Here is a 23752-nt window from a genome sequence, read left to right on the forward strand (position 1 = left end):
CATAATAATGAAAAAACATCAAAGGATATTAAAACATAGGGAACCTGAGTGGCACCTAGGTGGCCTAGTTGGTTAAGCATCCGACTCTTCGATTTCAGCTCAGGTCATGATCTCACGGTTCTTGAGTTCAAGCCCCGTGTCAGGCTCTGCACTGACAGTATGGAGCCTGCTTGGGATTCTCACTCTTTCTCTCAAAATAAATAAATAAAGTTTTTAAAAATTAAAAAAACAAAAACAAAACACAAAACTTAGAAAACCTGAGGGGTGCCTGGGTGGCCCACCTGGATGGGCGTTAGGCTCTTGATTTTGGCCCAGGTCATGATCTTGTGGTTCATGGGCTCGAGCCCTGCATGACTCTGCACTAGCAATGTGGAGCCTGCTTGGAATTCTTTCTGCCCCTCTCACTTCCCCACTCGTTCTCGCTCTCAAAATAAATAAATAAACTTGAAAAAAGCCCCACAAACCTTAGAAAACCTGAATTCTGCATTTTGTCCCTACTCATATCAGCAAGAACATAAACAGGTTATGGAATAACTGTTAGGATTCTTATGGAAACTTATGTCATTATGCTTACACATGAGATGGTTAGTTTTCAACATACACAGCATAAAAATCTCTATCAGTTTTTTGGTAGACCGATTATTGAAGTGAGGGACATCTAGAATTCTTTACAAACTTAGAAAATAGCCATCCATGTAGACTGACATTTAGAAGAAAATCCCACTTCAGTCATTGGGATATTTCAGCTTAATAAATACCAAGTAAGTTGTAGGAAACATTAACTATAGAGTTGATAAGACCCTCAAGCACTAGAACATTTTCTGGGGATATCCAAGAAACATACATCCCACATTTCTATAGTAGAAGGTGATGACAAAAGTCTTTTTGCACTTGTAATGATTGTTGGCAAGAAATGTGCTGCTAATCTGGATCTCAAGAAGAGTTATCAAATGGTAGTGAATGAAAATTCAAATGAGGACGGTATTTGTCATGTTCATCTCCATGTTCTTAGAGGTCAGCAGGTAAATTGGTCTCCTAATTAAGCATGTTTTAGGGATAATTTTCCTTTCTCTGGATATTGATGAAGTTTGTAAGTTCTCATGTGTTGAACATTACAGTATCCTTATTTTTACATGTGTGTATGGATTGAAGAAATAATTTTAAAAACCCATACATTATGTGGGCACCTGGGTGTCTCAGTCAGTTAAGCATCTGACTTCGGCCCAGGTCATGATCATGATCTTAAGATTCGTGAGTTTGAGCCCCGCATCAGGTGACCTGCTTCAGGTGACTCCCACTTCTCTCTGTCTCTCCCTCCCCTCCCCCTGTGGGGTTCCCTCTCTCCCCCTCTCCCTTCCTTCCTCCCTCTTTCTGCCCTTTGCTCACTTGTGCCCTCTCTCTCAAACAAATAAATAACTATACATTTTAAAAGACATTATCAAATGGTTAAAAGTGAGGGGTGGTAATTTTTCTAGTTAAATTGAAGTGTTTAAAGATTTTTTTTTTTAATGTTTATTTTTGAGAGAGAGAAACAGGGAGTGGGTGGTGGAGGGGCAGAGAGAGAGGGAGACACAGAATCCGAAGCAAGCTCCAGGCTCTGAGCTGTCAGCACAGAGCCTAATGTGGGGCTCAAACTCACTAACCATGAGATTATGACCTGAGCCAAAGTCTTAAACGCTTAACCCACTGAGGTACCCCTACACCCCAGAAATGTTTAGATAGTAGTAGGAAATGTATTTAAAAGTCCATAGAGAATTAAACCTTACTTAAATTAATTGGTATAAGGTTATGGGACTCTTTGAAATAAGAAGAGAAGTGCTTAGGAAACTTTCAGGATATCAAAATTGTTTATAACCTCTTATCTTTAAAAATACTAGTTTTGTTATATACCTATAAACAAGAGAAGCATATAGCATCAGATAAACTTTTCAATTGAGAACTGTTCAGTAAAATCCATAGTTGGCTCCCATAAGATCTTTATTTTAATGTTTTTTTAGATTTCAAGGAAAGTTAGAATATAAAATCTTTTTAGAAATTGAGTATTCTCAGGGTGCCTGACTGGCTCATTTGGTGGAGTATGCAACGCTCAACCTCAGGGTCATGAATTCAAGCCCCATGTTGGTCATGGAGTCTACTTTAAAAGAAAAAGGAAAGAAATCTATCTTAACTGTAAAAGTTTCTTTTTTATTCTTTTTCCTAAATTTCTAAATAGATAGTTTATTTCTCTGTTGATCTTTCTACAGAGAAGAAGTTTGTCAGTAAATAGAAAGATTCCTTGATTTGGGGTTTTGTCCTAGTCCTATTTTCATTCCCAGTAACATGTAATTTACTGTATGATATATAAGATGGATCTGAATACTGTTTCTTTTAAGATAAAAAGCCAAAGAAATTACTGTATAGTTACAAAGCCAACTGTTAAACAAAAAACAACATGTTATATTGGGGTATTTTTTTCTGCCAAAGTAAGTTATCTGTCTAGATCGGTGCCTTTAAATTTTAAGATTCAATTTCAGTTTCATCTTGATGTAGAGACATCAGATTGCATAGTTTCTGTGTTTATTCAGTCTAACTGGGTTTCCACTATTTCAGTTACCCTCTAGATGGTTACTTTTAGTACCTGTTTTAATCCAGATTTACACTCAAGACTGATAATTTCTATTTCAAATAGGCAATAAATAGACTTGTTATACAATTTAAAAGGTAAAGCAAGCTTTCCTTCCTGAAGGCAAGTACTTAATTAAGTTTTGGGGGTATTCAAAAATGATATGCAAATTTTCAACTATGTAGGGGGTTGGTGCCCCTAACCCCCAAGTTCCAGGGTCAGCTGTACTGTTAACTAGTTTCTTATCTATTCGTTGGAGGCATTTTATGCATATAGAAAGGTGGATGGGGGTGCTTGGTGGGCTCAGTAGGAAGAGCATGTGACTCTTGATCTCTGGGTTGTGAGTTTGAGCCTCATGTTGGGCGTAGAGATTACTTTAGAAAATAAAGTCTTTTTAAAAAAGTAAAGAGGGGCACCTAGGCGGCTTGTTTGGGTGAGTGTCACATTCTTAATTTAGGCTCAGGTTCTTGATTTGATCTCGCGGTTCACGAGCTGAAGCCCCACATTGGGCTCCAAACTGACAGCACAGAGCCTGCTTAGGATTCTCTCTTTGCTTCACTCTCTGCCCCTCACCTGCTCTTTAGAGCTCACTCGCTCGCTTGCTGTTTCTCTCCCTCTCAAAAATAAAAAAAGAAAAATGAATGGATGCATGGATATATGCTTCCTCAAAAAAAACGTTGAAATATAACTTACAGTAAAATTGAGCAGTTTTAAGCATACACTATGAGTTTTGATAAATATATACACAGTTATGCAGTCTCTCCCAAGTTTATCATACAGAACATTTCCATCACCCCCCAAATTTTCTTCATGTTCTTTTGTAGTAAGTCCGCTCCACCTCCCTCCAGCCTCTGGAACTATTTATCTGCTTTCTGACACTGTAAGTTTACCTTTTCTGGAACATTGTTCAATAGAATAATATAGAATGTGGTCTTTTTATATCTGACTTCTTTCACTTAGGAGTATATTTTTCAGGTTTATACATATCAGTACCTAAATGTCTTATTAGCTTAACTTAGAGTGAGGTTTTTAAAAATAATTCTGTCATACTGGCTCATGAAATGGACTAATGGATCTTATATTCAACTTAGGTAAATCTTAGCTCTTGATGTTAAACCTTGACCTCCTTCAGGATGGAAAAAGATGACAACTTGAAAGCAAAATATTAAGGATTAAGCACAAGTAAAATTCCATTTAATGAACATGGTAGGAGTTCAGAATAATTTGTTGGGTTCAAATTCTCTTTTAATAGCAATTTATTGCTATTTAAGTAAAAAAAAAAAGATACCTTTTATGTTTTAAATTAAGCAAGTGTTCTTAGTTATACTAACCTGTATTAGAAACAACATTTGGCGTGGCACCTGGGTGGCTCAGTCGATTGAGTGTCTGACTTCAGCTTAGGTCATGATCTCACAGCTCGTGGGTTCGAGCCCCGCTTCGGGCTCTGTGTTGACAGCTCAGAGCCTGGAACCTACTTCTGATTCTGTGCCTCCCTCTCTCTCTGCCCCTAACCCACTCATTCTGTCTCTGTCTCTCTCAAAAATAAATAAACAGTTTAAAAAAAAAATTTAAGAAACAACATTTGGGAATGGGAATTGTACCATAGATTTTTTCTAATTGTTTGTTTATTTTTACCATTTAATTTAATTTAATTTTTAAATTTATATCCAAGTTAGCATATAGTGCAACAATGATTTCAGGAGTAGATTCCTTAGTGCCTCTTACCTTTTTAGCCCATCCCGCCCTCCCATAACCCCTCCAGCAACCCGCTATTTGTTCTCCATATTTAAGAGTCTCTTCTGTTTTGTCCCCCTCCCTGTTTTTATGTTATTTTTGCTTCCCTTCCATTATGTTCATCTCTTTTGTATTTTAAATTCCTCATATGAGTGAAGTCATATGATATTTGCCTTTTCTGACTAATTTCGCTTAGCATAATACCCTCTAGTTCCATCCACATAGTAGATTTTTTTCTTTTTTTAAGTAATCTCTCCCCCCAGGTGGGGCTCGAACTCACAACCTGGGGATCAAGAGTTGTGTAGTCAACTGACTGAGCCAGCCAGGTGCCCCAGGTAGTTATTTTTTTCCTTGAGATGGGCGGGGAATTTCTGTTGCAGAGAAATATAAAAGCCAAAAATTGAGATAGGTAAGAAAGTAAATAATGTTGGGGTACCTGGGTGGCGCAGTTGGTTAAGCATCTGATTTTGGCTCGGGTCATGATCTCCCGGTTCGTGGGTTCGAACTCCTTCGGATTCTGTGTCTCCTTCTCTCTGCCCCTTCCCTACATGTACTCGGTCTCTCTCTCAAAAATAAAATCTTTCAAAAAAAAAAGAAAGAAAGTAAATACTGTTAAATCTCTGTCTCAATCCCAGTGCTTTAAAAAAAATACAGGGTGCAGGGGCACCTGGCTGGCTCAGTCAGTTAAGCATCTGACTTCAGCTCAGATCATGATCTCACGGTTCATGAGTTCCAGTCCTGCTTCAGGGGAGTTCGTGCCCTGCTTCTGGTAAGCATGAGCCCCGCATCGGGTGAACATGAGCCCCTCTTCGGATGAGTTCTGCCTCTCTCTCTGTCCCTTGTGGGATTGTCTCTCTCTTTGCCCTTGCTCACTTACGCTCTCTCTCTCAAAAAACAAAAAACCTGGGGCGCCTGGGTGGCTCGGTCGGTTAAGCGTCTGACTTCAGCTCAGGTCATGATCTCACGGTTCGTGAGTTCGAGCCCCGCATTGGGCTCTGTGCTGACAGCTTGGAGCCTGTTTCGGATTCTGTGTCTCCCTCTCTCTCTGCCCCTCCCCCGTTCATGCTCTGTCTCTCTCTGTCTCAAAAATAAATAAACGTTAAAAAAAAAAACAAAAAACCAGAAGACTACAAGGGGGGCCTGGCTGGCACAGTCAGAAGAGCATGCAACTCTTGATCTTGAAGTCTTGGGTTCAAGCCCCACGTTGGGTGTGGAGATTACCAAAAAAATTTTTTAAAATACAGAACTTTGTTTCTGTACTTTGTCCTCCAAGCTTCCAGGTAGTGTACTACAGAATAATTGTACCAAAATGACTGGTTGAATAAGTTAACTCAGAGAAAGGGACTTAGAGAAATAACTAAGTGCTGGAAATTAAAAACTATATAATATTTGGAATGTTAAATCGTATCTTCATAGAACTCATTAATAAGATTCTAAGTAGTTTTTTGTAATTTAAGTATAGTTGGTATGCAGTATTACGTTAGTTTCAGGGGTAGAACATAGTGATTTGACATTTATATCCATAATGAAATGCTCACTACGATAAGGGTAGTTACCATTTGTCACCATACAAAGTTATTAAAGTATTATTGGTAGTATTCCTTATTTTGTACTTCATATCCCGGTGACTTAATTTTTCTTTATAACTTAAAGTTTGTACCTTTTAATCCCCTTCACCTATTTCATCCATCTCCCCCACACCCCTTCTCTTGCAGTTACCAGTTTATTCTCTGTATTTATGAGTCTGCTTCTGTGTTGTTTTGTTTCTTCATCTGTTTTGTTTTTTAGATTCTACATTTAAGTGAAATCGTTTACTATTTGTCTTTCTCTGTTTGATTTATTCCACTTAGCATAATACCCTCTAGGTCTATCCATGTTGTTGCAAATGACAAGATGTCATTACTTTTTGTGGTTGAGTGATACTCCATTGTGTGTATGTACGTATGTGTATATATATACATACATACATATATATGTATTTATGTGCCACATCAGTCTTTTACCCATTCATATGTTGATGGATACTTTGGTTGTTTCTGTATTTTGGCTGTTGTGAATTATGTTGCAGTAAACATTAGGGGAGCATGTATCATTTCGAGTTAAGTGTTTTCATTTTCTTTGAGTAAATACCGAGAAATGAAATTTCTGAATTGCATGGTATTTCTATTTTTAATTTTTTGAGGAAGCTCCATACTGTTTTTCTTAGTGGCTGCACCAGTTTACGTTCATTCCCACCAGCAGTGCATCCTTTTCTCTGCATCCTCACTAGCACTTGTTATGCCTTGTCTTTTTTTTTTAATTTTCTTTTTTATTTTTTTTAAATTTACATCCAAATTAGTTAGCATATAGTGAAACAACTTGTTATGCCTTGTCTTTTCAATACCAGCCTTTCTGACAGGTGTGAGGTGATAGCTCATTGTGGTTTTGGTTTGCATTTCCCTGATGGTTAGTGATATTGAGCATCTTTTCATGTGTCTTTTGACCATTTGTATATCTTCTTTGGAAAAATGTCTATTCAGGTCCTCTGCCCATTTTTAAATCAGATTGGGGTTTTTGGTGTTGAGTTGTAGGAGGTTATATATATAGAGAGAGATATAATATATATTATGTGTATCTATATAGAGATATATATTATCTATATATCGATATGGATAATCCTTTATTAGATCAATCATTTGCAAATCTTCTCATATTCAGTAGGTTGCCTTTTTTTGTTGTTGATAGTTTCCTTTGCTGTATAAAAGCTTTTAGTTTGATATAGTTGCTTTTGTTGGTCTTGCCTGAAGATACAGGTCCAAAAAAATATTGCTAAGACAGATATCTAGGAGTTTACTGCCTATGTTTTCTTTTAGGAGTTTTGTGGTTTCAGGTCTTACATTTTTAAGTCTTTAATCCATTTTGAGTTTATTTTTGTGTATGGTGTAAGAAAGTGGTCCAATTTCATTCTTTTGCACGTAGCTGCCAAGTTTTCCATTTATTGAAGAAACTGTCTTTTCCTCATTGTATATTCTTGCCTCCTTTGTCGTAGATTAATTGACCACATAAACATGAGTTTAATTCTGGCTCTGAATAGTTTTTATTGTGCTTTTTTTTTTAATGTTTATTTATTTATTTTTTGAGAGAGAGCGTGCACGAACAAGCCGGGGAGGGGCAAAGAGAGAGGGAGAGAGAAATCCCAAGCAGGCTCTGTGCTATCAGCATAGAGCCCCAGGTGGGGCTCACACTCACAAATTGTGAGATCGTGATCTGAGCTGAAATCAAGAGTCAGACGCTTAATCAACTGAGCCACCCAGGCACCCCTGTTGTACATTTAAAATACTAAATTTTACTATTTTTACTATAGTTGTTTAAAAATATAATCAGGGGCGCCTGGCTGGCTCAGTTGGAGAAGCAACTTGCTATCGGGGTTGTTAGTTTAAGCCCTACGTTGAGTGTAGAGATAACTTAAAAAAAATTTTTTTTAATTAAAAACATAATCTAAAACTATCCCTTGTTTTAAATCTCAAATGCCAAGCCAAGAGGAAAAGGAATAGAGTATGATTTCCTGCCTTGTGGTTTTTTTAGGAATCCCCACCTAGTAACGAATCTTAAGTTGGTGGGTTCTTCATGGGAAAGTAGCTAAGCAGCTGGCATCTGGTTGTAGAGCATTACTATAGGTAGATCTGTCTCTGATTACAAAATTTTATGATGGACTTTCTTATTTTAGCCTTTTTAATATATCCAGCGTTTTCATTATATCCCTTTTTAAGTTTTTTCAACTGCCTTTGGAACCCTGGTTGTCTATATCAGCTAAAAACCTATCAGTGTCTCGTCAGATGGTCCCATGTCATTTGAAACATTTATGACTTCCAGAGCTTGTCCCAAGTGTAACCTAATAGTTTTGAGATACAAAAACTGGTATTGAAACTTCTTTTTTGAAAACTAATAAATTACATTTTTACCTTAAAACAGTTTTTGTAGTTCTTTAGTATACAATACATATTTACTTTCCTTATATTTACTTACTGAACTGTGAACAAGGCAAAAATGATCCACTTTTTAAACATACATTTGTATTCAAGAATCCCAAATACTTTAACCTAAAGATTCACGGATCTATCCTTCTCTGACTTGGAAGGATTGTTCAAAGCTTCACTAGTGGGATAGAGAATATTGGTATGAGTGAAAATTTTATTAATTGGTAACAGTTACGTATATATTGAATACATTTCCTTTCTTTCTATTTTTTTAAGGAATTGAATGACCTGGCACGGGACCCCCCAGCACAGTGTTCAGCAGGTCCTGTTGGAGATGATAGTAAGTATTTAAAAAGAATGATAAAATGGCTCCTGTCTGGCTCACTTGGTAGAGCATGAAACTCTTGATCTCAGGGTAGTGAGTTCCAGCTCTATGTTGAGTGTACAGTCTCAACTTAAAAATATAAAAAATAAAAAAATAAAAATAAAGGGAATGATGAAATGCAACTGCATGACCATCTGCCTGCCTCTAGGGAACTGTGGGACTAATGAATAATATCTCTCTCAAGGTTATTTTGTGTGAAGAGATAATTATGCTGTAGGGAAGAGGCAGTGTTTACACTTAGTTGTCTGCAAAAGATGCAGTTCTATGTGTATCTCATCAATTTCTATAGTATTCATTTTGAAACTTTTGAACCTTTTCTGCCAGATATTGCCTGTATAGTTGTTCTGGCCCCTTCCTACCTCTATCCTTCAACCCTTCTAGGTATTTTGCTGGGGTAAAATATTTGAGGTTTTACTTATATCTAGCCTTTACTCTTTAAGATAATCCTAAGGATGAGGGTGTGTGTGTGTGTGTGTGTGTGTGTGTGTGTGTGTGTGTGTGTGTCTGTCTGTCTTTGTCTTTCAACTGGCTCATACTTGTGAAGACAGGTACAATTTGTTTATTTTTAATGTCCAGTTTATCAATTTAATCCTGTCTAAAATAATTTATTAGGCCTTATCATACATGTTGGATAATAATTTTCCTTTTGTTTCACTTTGTGTCACCACAGCTTGCCCCCCCCTTATACCATCTTCTAACTTTGTTTAAAAGGAGAATATATGGGGGGGGGCAGGGCAGAGAGAGAGAGAGGACAGAGCATCTGAAGTGGGCTCCGAGCTGTCAGCAGCAAGCCTGATGTGGGGCTCGAACTCACAGTGAGATCATGATCTGGGCCACAGTCAAGATGCTCAACCAACTGAGCCACCCAGGTGTCCCTAAAAGGAGGATATTTGAACCAGACTGTACTTTACGGCACAAAACTAATTGATAAAAGAGTATAATATTTAGCAAATAGGAGAAATGAGCATACTTAAACAATTTTGTAAGACAAGTGTATACATTGACTCTGAGCCAAGATCAAGAGTCGGAACCTTAACCCACTGCACCACCCAGGTCCCCCTTTTGTTTTGACCTCTTGGTGAATGTGACTCTCTGGAGATCTGTACTTGAATTCAAATGTGGGTCTCTTGAGTTTCATTCTCAAACTGTAACAGATATTCTTGGTTATGTTTTTTAGCCTCAAAGCTTCATCTTTGGGGTGCCTGGGTGGCTCAGTTTGTTAATCCTCTGACTTTGGCTCAGGTCATGATCTCACGGTTAGTGAGTTCGAGCTCTGAGTCGGGCTGTGTGCTAACAGCTCAAAGACTGGAGCCTGATTCAGATTCTGTTTTGCCCTCTCTGTCTGCCCCTCCCATGCTCACGCTCTCTCTCTCTCTCTCTCTCAAAAATAAACATTAAAAATTAAAAAAAAAAAGAAAAAGTTTCATCTTTGAGTATTCTAAACAGTAATCAGTGAGATGTGAACTTAACATTTAAACTCTCATGGAAGAGGTTGTAGCTTTTAGTTTGTGTAATTTGGTTTTCAGCATCAAACCAGGATGGTAGTGGGAGTTTTTTTGTTTTTGGTTGTTTTAGACTATCAAAACTTTTTAATTCATTACCATGAGTTTTTTTTTTTTTTTAATGTGTATTTATTTTTGAGAGAGAGAGCCTGCATGCAAGCAGGGAGGGGCAGAGAGAGAAGGGAACAGAGGATCGATCCCAAGTGGGCTCTCAAGATGCTGACAGCAGGTAGCCCCATGTGGGGCTCGAACTCACAAACTGGAGATCATGACCTGAACCTAAGTCAGATACTTAACCAACTGACCACCCAGGCTCCCCGTGAATTTTTATTTTTATTTTCTTTTTAGTTTTTTTTTTTTTTTAATGTTTATTTATTTTTGAGACAGAGACAGAGCATGAACAGGGGAGGGTCAGAGAGAGAGGGAGATACAGGATCCGAAACAGGCTCCAGGCTCCGAGCTGTCAGCACAGAGCCCGACGCGGGGCTCAAACTCACGGACTGCGAGATCATGACCCGAGCCGAAGCCGGACGCTTAACCGACTGAGCCACAGGCGCCCCGTGAATTTTTAGTTTTAACAGCTGCTAAGATTGATCCTTAAATGAAAGGTTTTTGAAATCTAGACATTCATGTAAGATACAGCAGTATTTTATGCTTATGGCCAAATATTTTACCCCAAACTATTTCTAGAGAGTTCTATTACTTGGAAACTGTAGTGATTTTTTTTTTAAGTATTTATTTATTTATTTATTTATTTATTTATTTATTTATTTATTTATTTTTAAGTAAACTCTGTACCACACGTGGCGCTTGAATTCACAACCTACAGATCAAAAGTCACATGCTCTACCAACTGAGCCAGGAAACTGTAGTGATTTTTTTTTTATGTATGTATGTATGTATGTATGTATGTATGTATGTATGTATTTTTAAGTAAACTCCATACCACACGTGGGGCTCGAATTCACAACCAAGAGATCAAGAGTCACATGCTCTACCAACTGAGCCAGCCAGGTGCCGCACCCCTCCCTTATTTTTTATGGCATCATAGTGATTCCTGAACTATTTACCAAACCATTGTAATTTGAGTCCGTGTTAGATATCCTCCCACTACCTTCTTACCTCCTTTTTTATACTTCCACAAGGAGAGCTAGGAGTCGAGAAGAGTTCCAGAGGGAGACTTGAGTCAGTGATTCCAGTAGGTATTCTTAAATTAACTAGTGTAACAGAATACTCAATTAAGATTTTAATGGTAGGTCTTCAGATGCTTTTGTTAATCAAATTCCATCTTAATGTGTTTTTAGTTTAGTTCATGTTTCTCTGCCTTGTTGATGTTGTAGATTCTAGATCATTTTAAAAAGACATAAATATTGATCTTTCATCTGTTAGTAAGGGACTAGTAATTCTAAAGCCCTACATGTAAGTGCTCTCAGTTTTTTCTTGCTGTAAAAGCCAGTCTTTCCTAATTTGAATATTATCTACTTTGACTTTACAGTCTTGCTCTATACCAGTATTATAAAAGGAGTCTATTGTATATTAATGTGTTAAGGAAATGATATAACACATTGAAGAGTTGAATCTTTGGTTCTTTTTTACCCTCTGAAGTAAGAAATGCTGATTTACAAGTGGAGCTTGGGCCTTGTCAAGAATTTTTGTCTCCCTAATAAGAATTTTCAAGATCTTTTAGCCCAAATACTTTTTCATTATGCATCTTACCAGTGTTCTAGACTATACTAGTCATTTTCTTTTCTCTCTTCAGACTCAGATTTGATTTAGATTCGTCATCCTGCCTAGGGCTTACCATATTGCTTATGAATAAACTGGGATTATACAGGGAATGATATGTTATTATAGTGTACCTATAATGGAGATAATTACTTCATGATGATTTTTTGTTCTTTTTCAGTGTTCCATTGGCAAGCTACGATAATGGGGCCAGTAAGTATTCAGATTGATTTTGGAATAAATGTTGATATAATTCACTCATTTTAATCCCACTTTTCTTGTTATCGACAGAATGACAGTCCCTATCAGGGTGGAGTATTTTTCTTGACAATTCATTTCCCAACAGATTATCCTTTCAAGCCACCTAAGGTAACTGGGATATGTATGGCACTTGTTTTTTATGTGCTTTCTGTGATACCAGTAAACCAGTTTATAAAAGTTTTTCTTTTTTCTCTAGGTTGCATTTACAACAAGAATTTATCATCCAAATATTAACAGTAATGGCAGCATTTGTCTTGATATTCTACGGTCACAGTGGTCTCCAGCACTAACTATTTCAAAAGGTAATGGAATAGGTATCTGATATCAAGATAAAGCAGCAGTGTTTTTTGTCTTTTAAAGGTTACTTATTTTGAAATGATGACTCTTATTCCTATTAAGAGGAGGTAGCAGTCCCCTTATTTTTTAGTAGACCTTGAGACCACTGGAGGGAGTTGGATTTTCAGGCATAGGTATTCTTTGGTGTTATGACTACTCTGTCCATTATGCCATTCAAGCTTAGGTTGGAAAATGGCCTCTAGGTATGAATATTTTTTAGAGGAAAGTTAAAGTAGAAGATAATTAATATCTCTTCCAACCTTGAAATCCACGAATGGAAAGGATAGATACTGTTCCAGAAAAGGAAATAACAGCCCTTTTAGAGGAATGCTTGTGGTATAAATATAGGTTATGGGGTCTTGAAGAACAAAGGATAGGTGAATTCATATTCAGGCTCTTTAAGGTTTTATCAGGTCTGGTCTTGAAGTTTTTATTAGTAACAGATTCATCCTGTAATATGACCAGTTTAATAAAAAATTTTTTATTTGATCATCTTGATTTTTTTCGTATATAGTCCTGTGTATGTGTGTTTGAATGTATATTTAAAGATTTGTCATCGGGGCGCCCGGGTGGCTTGGTCGGTTAAGCGTCCGACTTCGGCTCAGGTCATGATCTCACAGTGTGTGAGTTCGAGCCCCGCGTCGGGCTCTGTGCTGACAGCTCAGAGCCTGGAGCCTGTTTCAGATTCTATGTCTCCCTCTCTCTCTGCCCCTCCCCTGTTCATGCTCTGTCTCTCTCTGTCTCAAAAATAAATAAACGTTAAAAAAAAAATTAAAAAAAAAAATAATAAAAAAAATAAAGATTTGTCATCAATTTTGTGATGAAATATCCAGTAGTTCTAAATAAAACCTAATTATATGAGTAGGTTGGGAATTTTTTATATATGTGAACTGAGTAGTTAAACATTTTCTTATATTGTTGATTTGAAATTGTACAGCCCCTCAACATCATACCCAAATGAAATCACAAGTAGATTAAAAGCTGTCAAAACACAAATACAAGAAATAGGCTGCAAATGAGATGATAGTCTAGTATGTTTAAAATGGGAAGAACATACAGGGCACCTGGGTGGCTTAGTCGGTTAAGTGACCGACTTTGGCTCAGGTCATGATCTTTTGGTTCATGGATTCAAGCCCCATGTCAGGCTCTTTGCTGACAGCTCGGAGCCTGCAGCCTGCTTCAGATTCTGTCTATGGCTTTCTCTGCCCCTCCCAGGCTTGTGTTCTTTGTCTCTAAAATAAATAAGCATTAAAAAAAAATTGTTTTTAATTAAAAAAATAAAATAGAACATATATAAAAATAAGTAAGAAAAAGATCCCAATAGGTGAATGGTCAGAAAGGAGCAAAACAAAGAAATGAAAATTAAGTTCCCATTTTCCACCTTTTTAATTAACAAAGATCTTTTAAAAAAAACCAAATGCTGGTGAAGTACATAGAAACGGGTGCTTACATATCACAGGTAGGAGTATAGATTTGTGAATCCCAGTCAGTATGTATTAAAAGATAAGAGATTTAATCATTACTTCCCGTTGACCCAGTAATTCTAGTTTCATTCATTTGTACTAAGAAGATAGATAACCTCAAATGCTAAAAATGTTTTGTGTGGAAGTGTATTTGTGAACCTGTGTGGAAATACATTTGTGAACATTTATTTATTTCTAAAAATTAGAAATTAAAGATCCAACAGTAGAGGAAGAAATAATCAGTTCTAGCACACACTTTTAAAAAGAGTATTGATCCTTACCAATATTGTAAAAAATGGGAAAATACTATGTTTGAAAACAGAAAAGAGATAAAATTTGTATGTATTATAGTTTGAGTTAATATAGAAGTATGTTTGGGCTCTTTGCTGGCTCATTCAATGGAGCTTGCAACTCTTGATCTCGGGGTTGTGAGTTCGAGACCTATGTTGGGTGTAGGGATTACTTAAAAAAAAAAATCTTAAAAAAAAAGTATGTTAAGTAGCTAGAAAGAAATAATGTGGGCATTTGGGTGATGAGATTTGGTGTATGAAATATTTTTCTTTACTATTTTGTTATATTTTATCCTTTCTTTAATGTGTACATTTAGGCAGGAGGCAACATAGTTCCATGCTAAAAAACATAGATTCTGAATCTAACTGCCTATATTCACCTCTCAGCTCTACCTCTTATCACATGAATCTTGAGACAAATTAGCTTCTGTATTCCTCAGTTTTTCATCTGTAAAATAGGATGGTAATTCTAACCATTTCATTACTATTATAAAGATTTCAAAAAGCAAAATGCATAGTTAATTGGTTTCTTGTAAGCACTCAGATAACTAGGATAAAGGCACTGTTCTAAAAAATGTTGGATATTTGCTGTTATAACTTTGTTGTTTTTATAAATACGACTTGTATACTCTAACAAATTTTTTTTTTTTTTTTTTTTTTTTAAGTAGGCACTATGTCCAGTGTGGGTTGGAACTCACAACTCTGAGATCAAGAGTTGCATGCTCTATGGACTGAGCCAGCCAGGTGCCTCTGACAATTAAAAAAAAAAAAATTTTTTTTTTAATGTTTATTTATTTTTGAGAGAGAGACTGAGCATGAGTGGGGTAGGGGCAGAGAGAGGGAGACAAAATCTGAAGTAAGATCCAGGTTCTGAGCTGTCAGCACAGAGCCTGACATGGGGCTTGAACGCATGAACCATGAGATCATGACCTGAGCTGAAATCGGATGCTTAACCAGACTGGGGCATTTAGCGTGCCTGGGTGGTTCAGTCAGTTAAGTGTCAGACTCTTGATTTCACCTCAGGTCATGCTCTCAGGGTGGTTAGATCAAGCCCCACATTGGGCTCTACATTGATCGTGGAACCTACTCAAGTCTCTCTCTCTCTCTGTCCCTCCCCTGCTTTCATGTGTGCGCTCGCTCTCTCTCTCTCTCTCTCTCTCTCAAAAAAAAAAAAAAATCTGGGGCATTAAATTGAAAATTATGGCATCCCAGGCAAAAATATAAACAAAAAACTAGGAGAACACATTTTTAAAAGTTGAGGGGCACCTGGCTGGCTGAGTCACTAAAGCATGCAGCTCTTGATCTCCAAGTTGTGAGTTTGAGCCTCACATTGGCTATAGAGATTGCTCAAAAATAAAATCTTTAAAAAAAAGTGACTGAAACAGTTTTGCAGATAAGTGGGCCCTTTTCTTTTTGTAAGCCTCTTTGTAATTGAGGGGCTGCTTGTGAAAGTGTTGTTTTTGTGATTTCCTTGCCTGGTTGTTCTTCCTTCACCAAGTATCAGTAAAGATAGAAATCCAGTAATGGGACCAAGAGAGGTAGATTACTGTGTGTGGGGGGGGGGGGAGGGGAAAGGTTTAATAGCTGAAATTGTTAACCATAGCTCTTTTTTTTTCTTCCCCCTTCTGTGCTTAGTGTTGATTTTTCAGTCACGCTACCTCATAAGGGCCATTAATTTATTTGACTTATGTTCTTTGTCTGGATAGCTATCTTTTAAAATAATTGCATTCTATTTTGTTGAACTTGATTATATCAGTGTACCTAAGTTTAATGTTTTAATGACTCCTTTTTGTAAATTGAATGTTTGGGCAAGTAGTTCTGTGAAAGGCCTGAATCCTATATGTGATATTCCTTTGTTGAGGGCAGTAACTTTGACCTGAAGTTCTTTCTGCTTTGAGTGTATATGTTAGGGATCTGAATATACAGAAACCTTAAAAGAAGCGGTTAAATGTGCTATAAAGCCACTTGATTATATGTTTTTAGATTTAGAAGTGACTGTGGGTTATGACCCTGATGAAAATGAGTATATACTGATGAAAAATGTTGATGTAGATAAAAATTTAGTCATTTCAGTGAAGTGTCTCTGCAGGTTATACAAATAGGAGTATCTCTTTATGGAGAAGGAATGTATAGTAAATTATAAGCCAAAAGCAGTGTTGTATGACTTGAAAGGACCCTCAGTACAGTAAGAATCTTTTTACCAGGTCCAGGTAATCACCACCCCACCTTCCTTTCCTTCCTGGAAAGAGTTAAAAAATTTATTTATTTAAAAAAAATTTTTTAAGGTTGCCTTATTGGAATAATTGGAAGAGAAATTTGGTAAGGGAATTTGTGCAAATACTAATCTGATAGCATGTCTAATTTCAGGTGAAGATTTATTTGAATTCTTGCCAATTTGATGGGCTGGACAAGTTTCTTCTTTCAGTAATAGTCAATAATTTCATGAACATTCAAAAATCTGTAACTTCCTGTTGTCATTTCCAGGAAATACATGAAATCTTTCCTTATTGCTGTTAGAATGTTCTGTGCTTGAAGAGGGCATCAGGTGATACACCTGACAATGGGAAGAGAAGATGTTTTGGGAATGCCATCTGCCAGAATTGTGGGCAACAGGAATGAAGAGTCAGAAAACATCTTTCCTGATGTTTTTTATTTTCCATATACTCTTAAGGAAATAGCTTTTTTGTTAACAAAGTGAATGATAAAGGGCACGTGAACCTTTTCCTCACCTCTCAGAAGCCCTTGATCTCTCTAGGTAGGAAAATGAATTATTTTCCTGGTGAATTTGATGTTTTGGGAGTAAAATGAGCTTAGAATCATTGTCTCCTGCTACAGAATATTAGAAATAAGATAGCTGAGTTCTCTTGCATCAGAATAGAAGAATTAGAATTTATTTTAGTATGTCAGAGACCCCTGGATTTAATACAATTAGTGGCCTTGGCCTCCTCCTTTGCATTCAGTAAGGAATACATAAGTTTACAACAAATTTGAACAGAGGCAATTGTATTATTGAGATTTGTCTGCTGTGTTCCACGTTGTCACTGAGAAAATGGCTTAGATGAGATTCTAAATTGTCACTGAAAAGAATTTGAGAACTTAAAATGTTGTATCCTGTATACTAAGTATGGCCAGCTCCATTTGGGGGCAAATACGGGCCGTTATGTTTTTAGACTAAATTGTTTTCAACTAAAAATGAAATCCATCGCATCTGAATGTAATACCTGTCGTTGAGAAAGCAGTGATTGTTCGATTTCATGGTTGTCACTTCTGAGAGCATTCAGTAGTGTGGTTGTCTTTGGAATTTTGAGAGCCATTATTTCTGAAGATGGGTTTCTAAATATTGAGTTTTATGGCCTATGAAAAGTGTTGGTCTAGGACTTGGAAGACCTGAATTCTAATTCTACATTAATTACTCACTACCCAGGGACAGTGGACAAGTCACTTCATCAGCCTGGGCCAGTATCCTTAGGGGTTCAAGCATAGAGAAATCCTACATGAATTTTTGTTGATTCTTGTTACTATAAAGTTAGGTAGAACTCACAAAGCTCCTAGACACCACAGTATGAATAGGTTCTTAGAATTTTCTTGTGTGTTGGCATCTCATGTTTCTTTCAACCCTTTGTTTTTATCCTCTACTAATTTATACCTTTTTTCCCCCCACCGTTATAGTACTCTTGTCCATCTGTTCTCTGTTGTGTGATCCCAATCCAGATGATCCTTTAGTGCCTGAGATTGCTCGGATCTACAAAACAGATAGAGAAAAGTAAGTATGGCCAGAAAAGTACCTGTGGTGGGGTGGAGATGTTTGTGTCTCAGATCTTAACTCAGGGCTGAGTCAGATATTTAAAATGAAGTTCTAATATACTGACCTGGGAACAGAAAGAAGAGTGTTTACATCAAGTGTCTATAAGTGGAAGATGCTGATCTTATCTCTCATTGTTTCAAATGACTCCCACTGTCTAGAAAAACTTCTCTAGTTTATTTTCTACCAGCCTCATGTCTCCTGTTTGGCTTTTGACTTACAAAAGCCTGTCTTTGGTAGGTATTTGTAACTGAGTGGGAAAAGGGAATTGATTTTCTACCATTTGGCATAATCTAAAAAGAAAGTTACTACAACAAGACATGAAAGCTCCAAATTTCCTTTAAAAATAAATCTTAATGTAGAATTTACATGTTTTTAAAAAAGAATTTACATATTTTACAATTTTACTATGAATTATTGAAGAGTGGTCAGAATATTGAAAAAGATAGCAACTGAAAGTTCTAATTTTTTAATTTTGTGCATTCATGTAAGACTGTAGGAGGCAATAGGTGGGAAATTATGGATCATTTTCTAAAGTCAAAAGGATTATGAATTGGGGCACCTGGGTGGCTCAGTCGGTAGGGTGTCCAACTTCAGCTCAGGTCATGATCTCGAGGTTCATGAGTTCAAATGCAGAGCACACTTCAGATCCTCTGTCCCCCTCTCTCCCCCCTCCCCCACTTGTGTTCTCTCAAAAATAAATAAAACATTTTTTAAAATTAAAAAGGATTAAGAATTATTTGAATTCTGTTGGATTAGAGAGTCTTACAGACAGTATATTTTTAAATGGAGCTACACCAGCAATGAGGGAATTTAACTGCAACTGGTTCTTAGTTTAGTTTTGTCTGTGTTTAGGTCTGAATGGTATCTATAGTCATGTATTTCTGGCTGCATTCAGAATAAAATTAGATCCTGCTTTTTTCTATTTGTGAATACATCCACAATTTTTTTTTTAAGACTTAACAAACATTTTTTTAAGTAATCTGTACACCTATCATGGAGCTTGAACTCACAACCTTGAGATATGTCGAGTTGCATGGCTCTACTGACTGAGTCAGACAGGTGCCCCACACAAGTTAACTTGTTATATAGTATTTTTTTTTAATACTTACTTTTGAAAGAGAGAGAGAGAGAGAGAGACAGAGCATGAGTGGAAGAGGGGCAGAGAGAGAGGGAGACACAGAATCTGAAGCAGGCTCCAGGCTCTGAGCTCTTAGCACAGAGCCTGACGTGGGGCTCGAACTCACGAACCCCAAGTTCATGACCTGAACTGAAGTCAGGTGCTTAACTGACTGAGCCCCCCAGGCACCTGAATATGTTTATTTATTTTTGAGGGAGAGGGTGTGGGAGGTGCAGAGAGACGGGGCGGGGGGGGGGGGGCGGTTGGATAGAGGATCTGAAGTGAGCTCTGCACCGACAGCAGCAAGCCCAATGCAGGGCTCAGACTTACCATCCATGAGATCATGACCTGAGCTGAAGTGGACTGTCAACCACCTGAGCCACCCAGGAGCCCCCACACAAATAAACTTTTAATGAGAGACCTATTTTGTCCAGTATCTAGGTGGGCATGAATGCCTACCAAGAGGCATTTTCCAAGTGATTGTAGTGGTATTGTTCACTGAACTTTTCCTGCATCTCTTTTTAAACAAAGAATCTTCTGCCCTGCTTATTTTACTACTAGAATGTTCTGGAGCAATAAACCCATTCAGTTTTAGCAACCACATTTTTAGGAAAGTATTACATGAATTTAATCACTATTGGTATATGATTTTAAGAACCATATATAATGTAGAATTATGTAGTTTTAAAAATTCCAAATAAATGAATCAGGGACTGAAGATCTTTCTTAGAAATAGGTCAGTCATTGGGGCTCCTGGGTGGCTCAGTCAGTATCTGACTGTTGGTTTTGGTTCAGGTTATGCTCTCATGGTTCATGGGTTTGAGCCTTGCGTCAGGCTCTGTGCTGTCTCTGTGCTTGGGATTCTTTCTCCCCCACTGCTCTCTCCCCTGCTCTCTGCACTCGTTCTCTCTCTGTCTCTCTCTTTCTCTCTCACAAGATAAATAATAAAACTGAAAAAAAAAAAAAAGGAAATGGGTCAGTCAAATGTAGAATAAAGGTGTACCAGCAAATGCTAACATGTAATCAGAATCCTATTAGTAGCATTTAAAGGACATTGTTTTGGGTTTTACAGCCTTTTCCCACCATCACTGACTAAATGCTTAATAGAAATTTAGAAGTCTTTGCTAGACTACTACTAGTTAGTCCCTTGAAGTTATTAGATAGGATAATGAATGAAATCTGTTGCTTTCTGACTGACTCCACCTGTGTTAAGCCACGCTTCTCTTTGTGTGTACAGGTACAACAGAATAGCTCGGGAATGGACTCAGAAGTATGCGATGTAATTAAAGAAATTATTGGATAACCTCTACAAATAAAGATAGGGGAACTCTGAAAGAGAAAGTCCTTTTGATTTCCATTTGACTGCTTTCTATGAGCCCACGCCTCATCTTCCCCTGTGCACATGTTTACCTGATACAGCAGTGCTGCGTGTTGTACATACTTGGAACAACAAACTAGAAATACTGTACTTCTGTACCAACATTGCCTCCTAGCAGAGAAGTGTGTGTGTGACAAGCCAGTTCTCCAAGCGTAACCTAGGTGTGAGACTAAAAGTTTTCCTTACTGACTTAAATTTGGATAACGGCAAGGTGAGGGGTGGTGGGTATGGTGTGTGCTTGGATGGGGAAGAAAAGCTCCACTGACCTGTAGGAGATTGTTTTTAAGTGGAATCCTTTTAAACTCAAAACAGTTATGAAAAGCAAGGCGAAGAACACGAAGCTGTTTCTGTATTCATTTTATTCTGAAGGACCTCCGTCTTAGGTGAAAGTTATGACCAACCAGATTAAACTCTACCCACATCCTGTATTTTAAGGTCTAAGTTTAACTGGTCAACATTTAAATGGATTGGAGCTATTAGTACATAAAGTGTGATGGGCTTTGTTCCCACATCTTTTGCATCTCCCCACCCTTCAACCTTTGTCCTTTCAGCCCCTTTCTCTCTTCCACATTCTTTGGTTTGTATGTGGTTTCTCAGTTAATACATAGCTAATAGCTCTTATTTTTCTTATGTTTTTAACTGCTTAGGTCTATCTGGATGTAAGGGTGAAAATTCATTTGATGGAAATACTTGTGTATATTTAAAGACCCAATTGCTCCCCTGGAGCTTGTACGTTCAAGAATGATTAATCTGTGTAATAAACTGATTACTACAGTCATTACATATAATTTTGTGTGAATAGGCCTTTTGATTTTAAGAACTTTGTCTAGCAGAGATTAGTGGTGGGTTTTCCCCCACCCCTAAAATGTTTTCATTTTTACTGGTTGCATTTCAAAATCATGAAACAACTCCAGTTTACATAGTCAAAAGGATATCTTGAAAGTAATTTTACCGAACAAGGGCATAAGCTTAAAAGCATTTCCATGAAACTTACATGTGCAGTATTCCAGGAACATGACTGTTAAACTAAATAAGAAATTTGCTTTATTAATGAAACTAAGCTGCATTTCACCAAAACCTTGTGACATTCCCTTGGTACATAGGACATAAAACAAAGGCATTGCTATTTGGTAAGTTAAGCTTCTGTGATTGTGATTGTAAAAGAGCAACATTGACCAAACCTGGGAAACATGAGCACAATCTTGTATTGGAGAGTCTACATAATTACTTTGCACTGACATTGCAGGATGTTCATCCAATTTTAAATTGTACTGTATGTGGCTTTTTGAAGTCTTCCCTTGACTCTAGTAAATTGTAGTTTGAAACTTGTAAACAACTGTGTTTGCCAGAAACATCATTCGTGTGAACTAGGCAAGTTACTTTTTTTTCATCTCCTTCTCCTAATCTAATTGTAAACCAGGCCATCCTGAAGGCCATGGCTGATGCTCTCCAGCCATCAGGTTCTTTCAAATGCATCTTTACACTCTTGCACAAAAATTGAGGAATAAATGTCCACTGCTTTTGGTTTTAAACTTGTTTAACTTGTCTTATCTCTCAGTGTCACTATCCCCTTCTCAGAACTGAAGTGTGCTATAACCTGAAACCTCTTGAACTGCTGCTTAGCTGCTGGCTACTTACTAGCATTTCTAGCATTCTTGACCTTGCAAAGAAGGTTTGGCTGTTAACCAGCTGTGGGGAAAGGAGTTAGAATTGAGCTCTAACCTAAAATTGCCCTGTATTCTCAGTATTATTGGCAGGTGGGAATTCATCAGTTTTGGATTTGCTGTTAACTAGCCCGGTGACTGTGTGGGTCATTTGCACAGATCCTGAAAGCCCCATTCTTTGTCATCTTCAAGAGCAGCCAGCTCATTACCATTGATTATGTCATAACGTAGATACTTTCACAGGAGTGCTCTTAAGCATTTCTAAGTGCTAAATAAAAGCCATCATCTGGCATATCGATACCAAATGAAAGGGTTTGAATGGTCATAAACAATTAGGCCCTTGAATGCAGTTTGGTCTTGCTTATTTGAATATAGGGCATATTTGGTCCAGTCTGTATCCATGTGCCTTGGCCAGAACAAAGTCTCCTTGAGGGAGGCCACCTTCCCCAGTCATAAAAAGTGTGTGTTAACTTAGGGTGATTCTTGTCTGGGATCAGATTGCTTTTTACAGGAATGTCTCCAGCTTTATCACATGTGAAAGCTTATTTGTAGTAACCCTGAGTGTCTTGGTGAGGCAGTGGTTCCCCAGTGTATCAAAATTGATGTGTATGAGTTCCCTTTGCTTCTTAGTTCTTTTTTTTTTTTTTTTTTTTTTCTTTTTAAGATTGATTGATTCGTTTATGAGAGGGGGAGAGAGCAAATCCCAGGTAGGCTTCACACTATAAGCACAGAGCCTGACATGGAGCTTGAACCTAGGAACCGCAAGATCGTAACCTGAGCTGAAACCAAAAGTCGGACTCTTAACCTACTGAGCCACCCAGGCTCCCTGCTTCTTAATTCTTAACATGGAGTGCCTTGGACAAGTTCGAGTTGGAGCAGTCCCTCTTGATAAAACCACGTGATTTCAGATATTTGCATGCTCTGTTATTGGCCAGTGGTCAAAGGTAGCATTGTCCTGTTAGTTTCTACACTTTGGATAATACACAAACTTGGAAGGAGAGCTCTTGGGTTAGGGAATGGCAGGGAGGTCTTTAGAGAGAAGGATATGGTAGTGGTCAGAGGGAGGGACCGTGTTCTCTGTAGTGACCTAGTGATAGAAGCATTCCTTTCCCATTTCCAATGGCTACAGTATTCCCCTTTTTTCCCCCATTTCTTTTTGCCTTACCAGGTTATTTTGAGCCCTAGGTATATTATCAGGAAAAATGAATTATTTCTAGATTACTGCTGGAATGCCTATAAACTGTCCCTTGTCTGCAATTAGGTGAAACTGGCTTTTGTCTCATTCTGCTATACCATACTCCCTAATACCCGGTGGCTTTAATAGAAGAACTTTAGTTCCTGGGTCCCCTGAATTGTGAACATATCTTTCCTTCCTTCCTTTAGTCCTTCCTTCCTACTCAGGAATAAGCATCTTTATTACCCCATAGAAAATTGTCACTAGTATTAGGGACCCATCTCCTTTTGATTCCCTTTGTGAAACACTTCATTTCAAGTGATGGGTTATTTTGGTGGATGTGAGGTTATACAAGGGAAC

General features: G+C 37.6%; 1 protein-coding gene across 1 annotated transcript in view; it reads left to right on the top strand.

Annotated features, from left to right (window-relative positions):
* The window catches only part of UBE2D2 (ubiquitin conjugating enzyme E2 D2), a 50510-nt gene extending 29168 nt beyond the window's left edge, over positions 1-21342 (top strand). Inside the window, exons 2-7 of the mRNA XM_047085594.1 lie at positions 8569-8632; positions 12086-12117; positions 12196-12273; positions 12362-12467; positions 17924-18017; positions 20414-21342. Of these exons, the coding sequence (XP_046941550.1) occupies positions 8569-8632; positions 12086-12117; positions 12196-12273; positions 12362-12467; positions 17924-18017; positions 20414-20459 (420 nt within the window). The 3' untranslated portion in view covers positions 20460-21342. The remainder of the gene's footprint in view (positions 1-8568; positions 8633-12085; positions 12118-12195; positions 12274-12361; positions 12468-17923; positions 18018-20413) is intronic.
* Positions 21343-23752: the final 2410 nt, after the last annotated feature.

Source organism: Lynx rufus, unplaced genomic scaffold, assembly GCF_022079265.1.
Source record: "Lynx rufus isolate CCGP_SWC_20201006 ecotype Redwood Valley unplaced genomic scaffold, mLynRuf1.p SCAF_1, whole genome shotgun sequence".
NCBI lineage: Eukaryota > Metazoa > Chordata > Mammalia > Carnivora > Felidae > Lynx > Lynx rufus.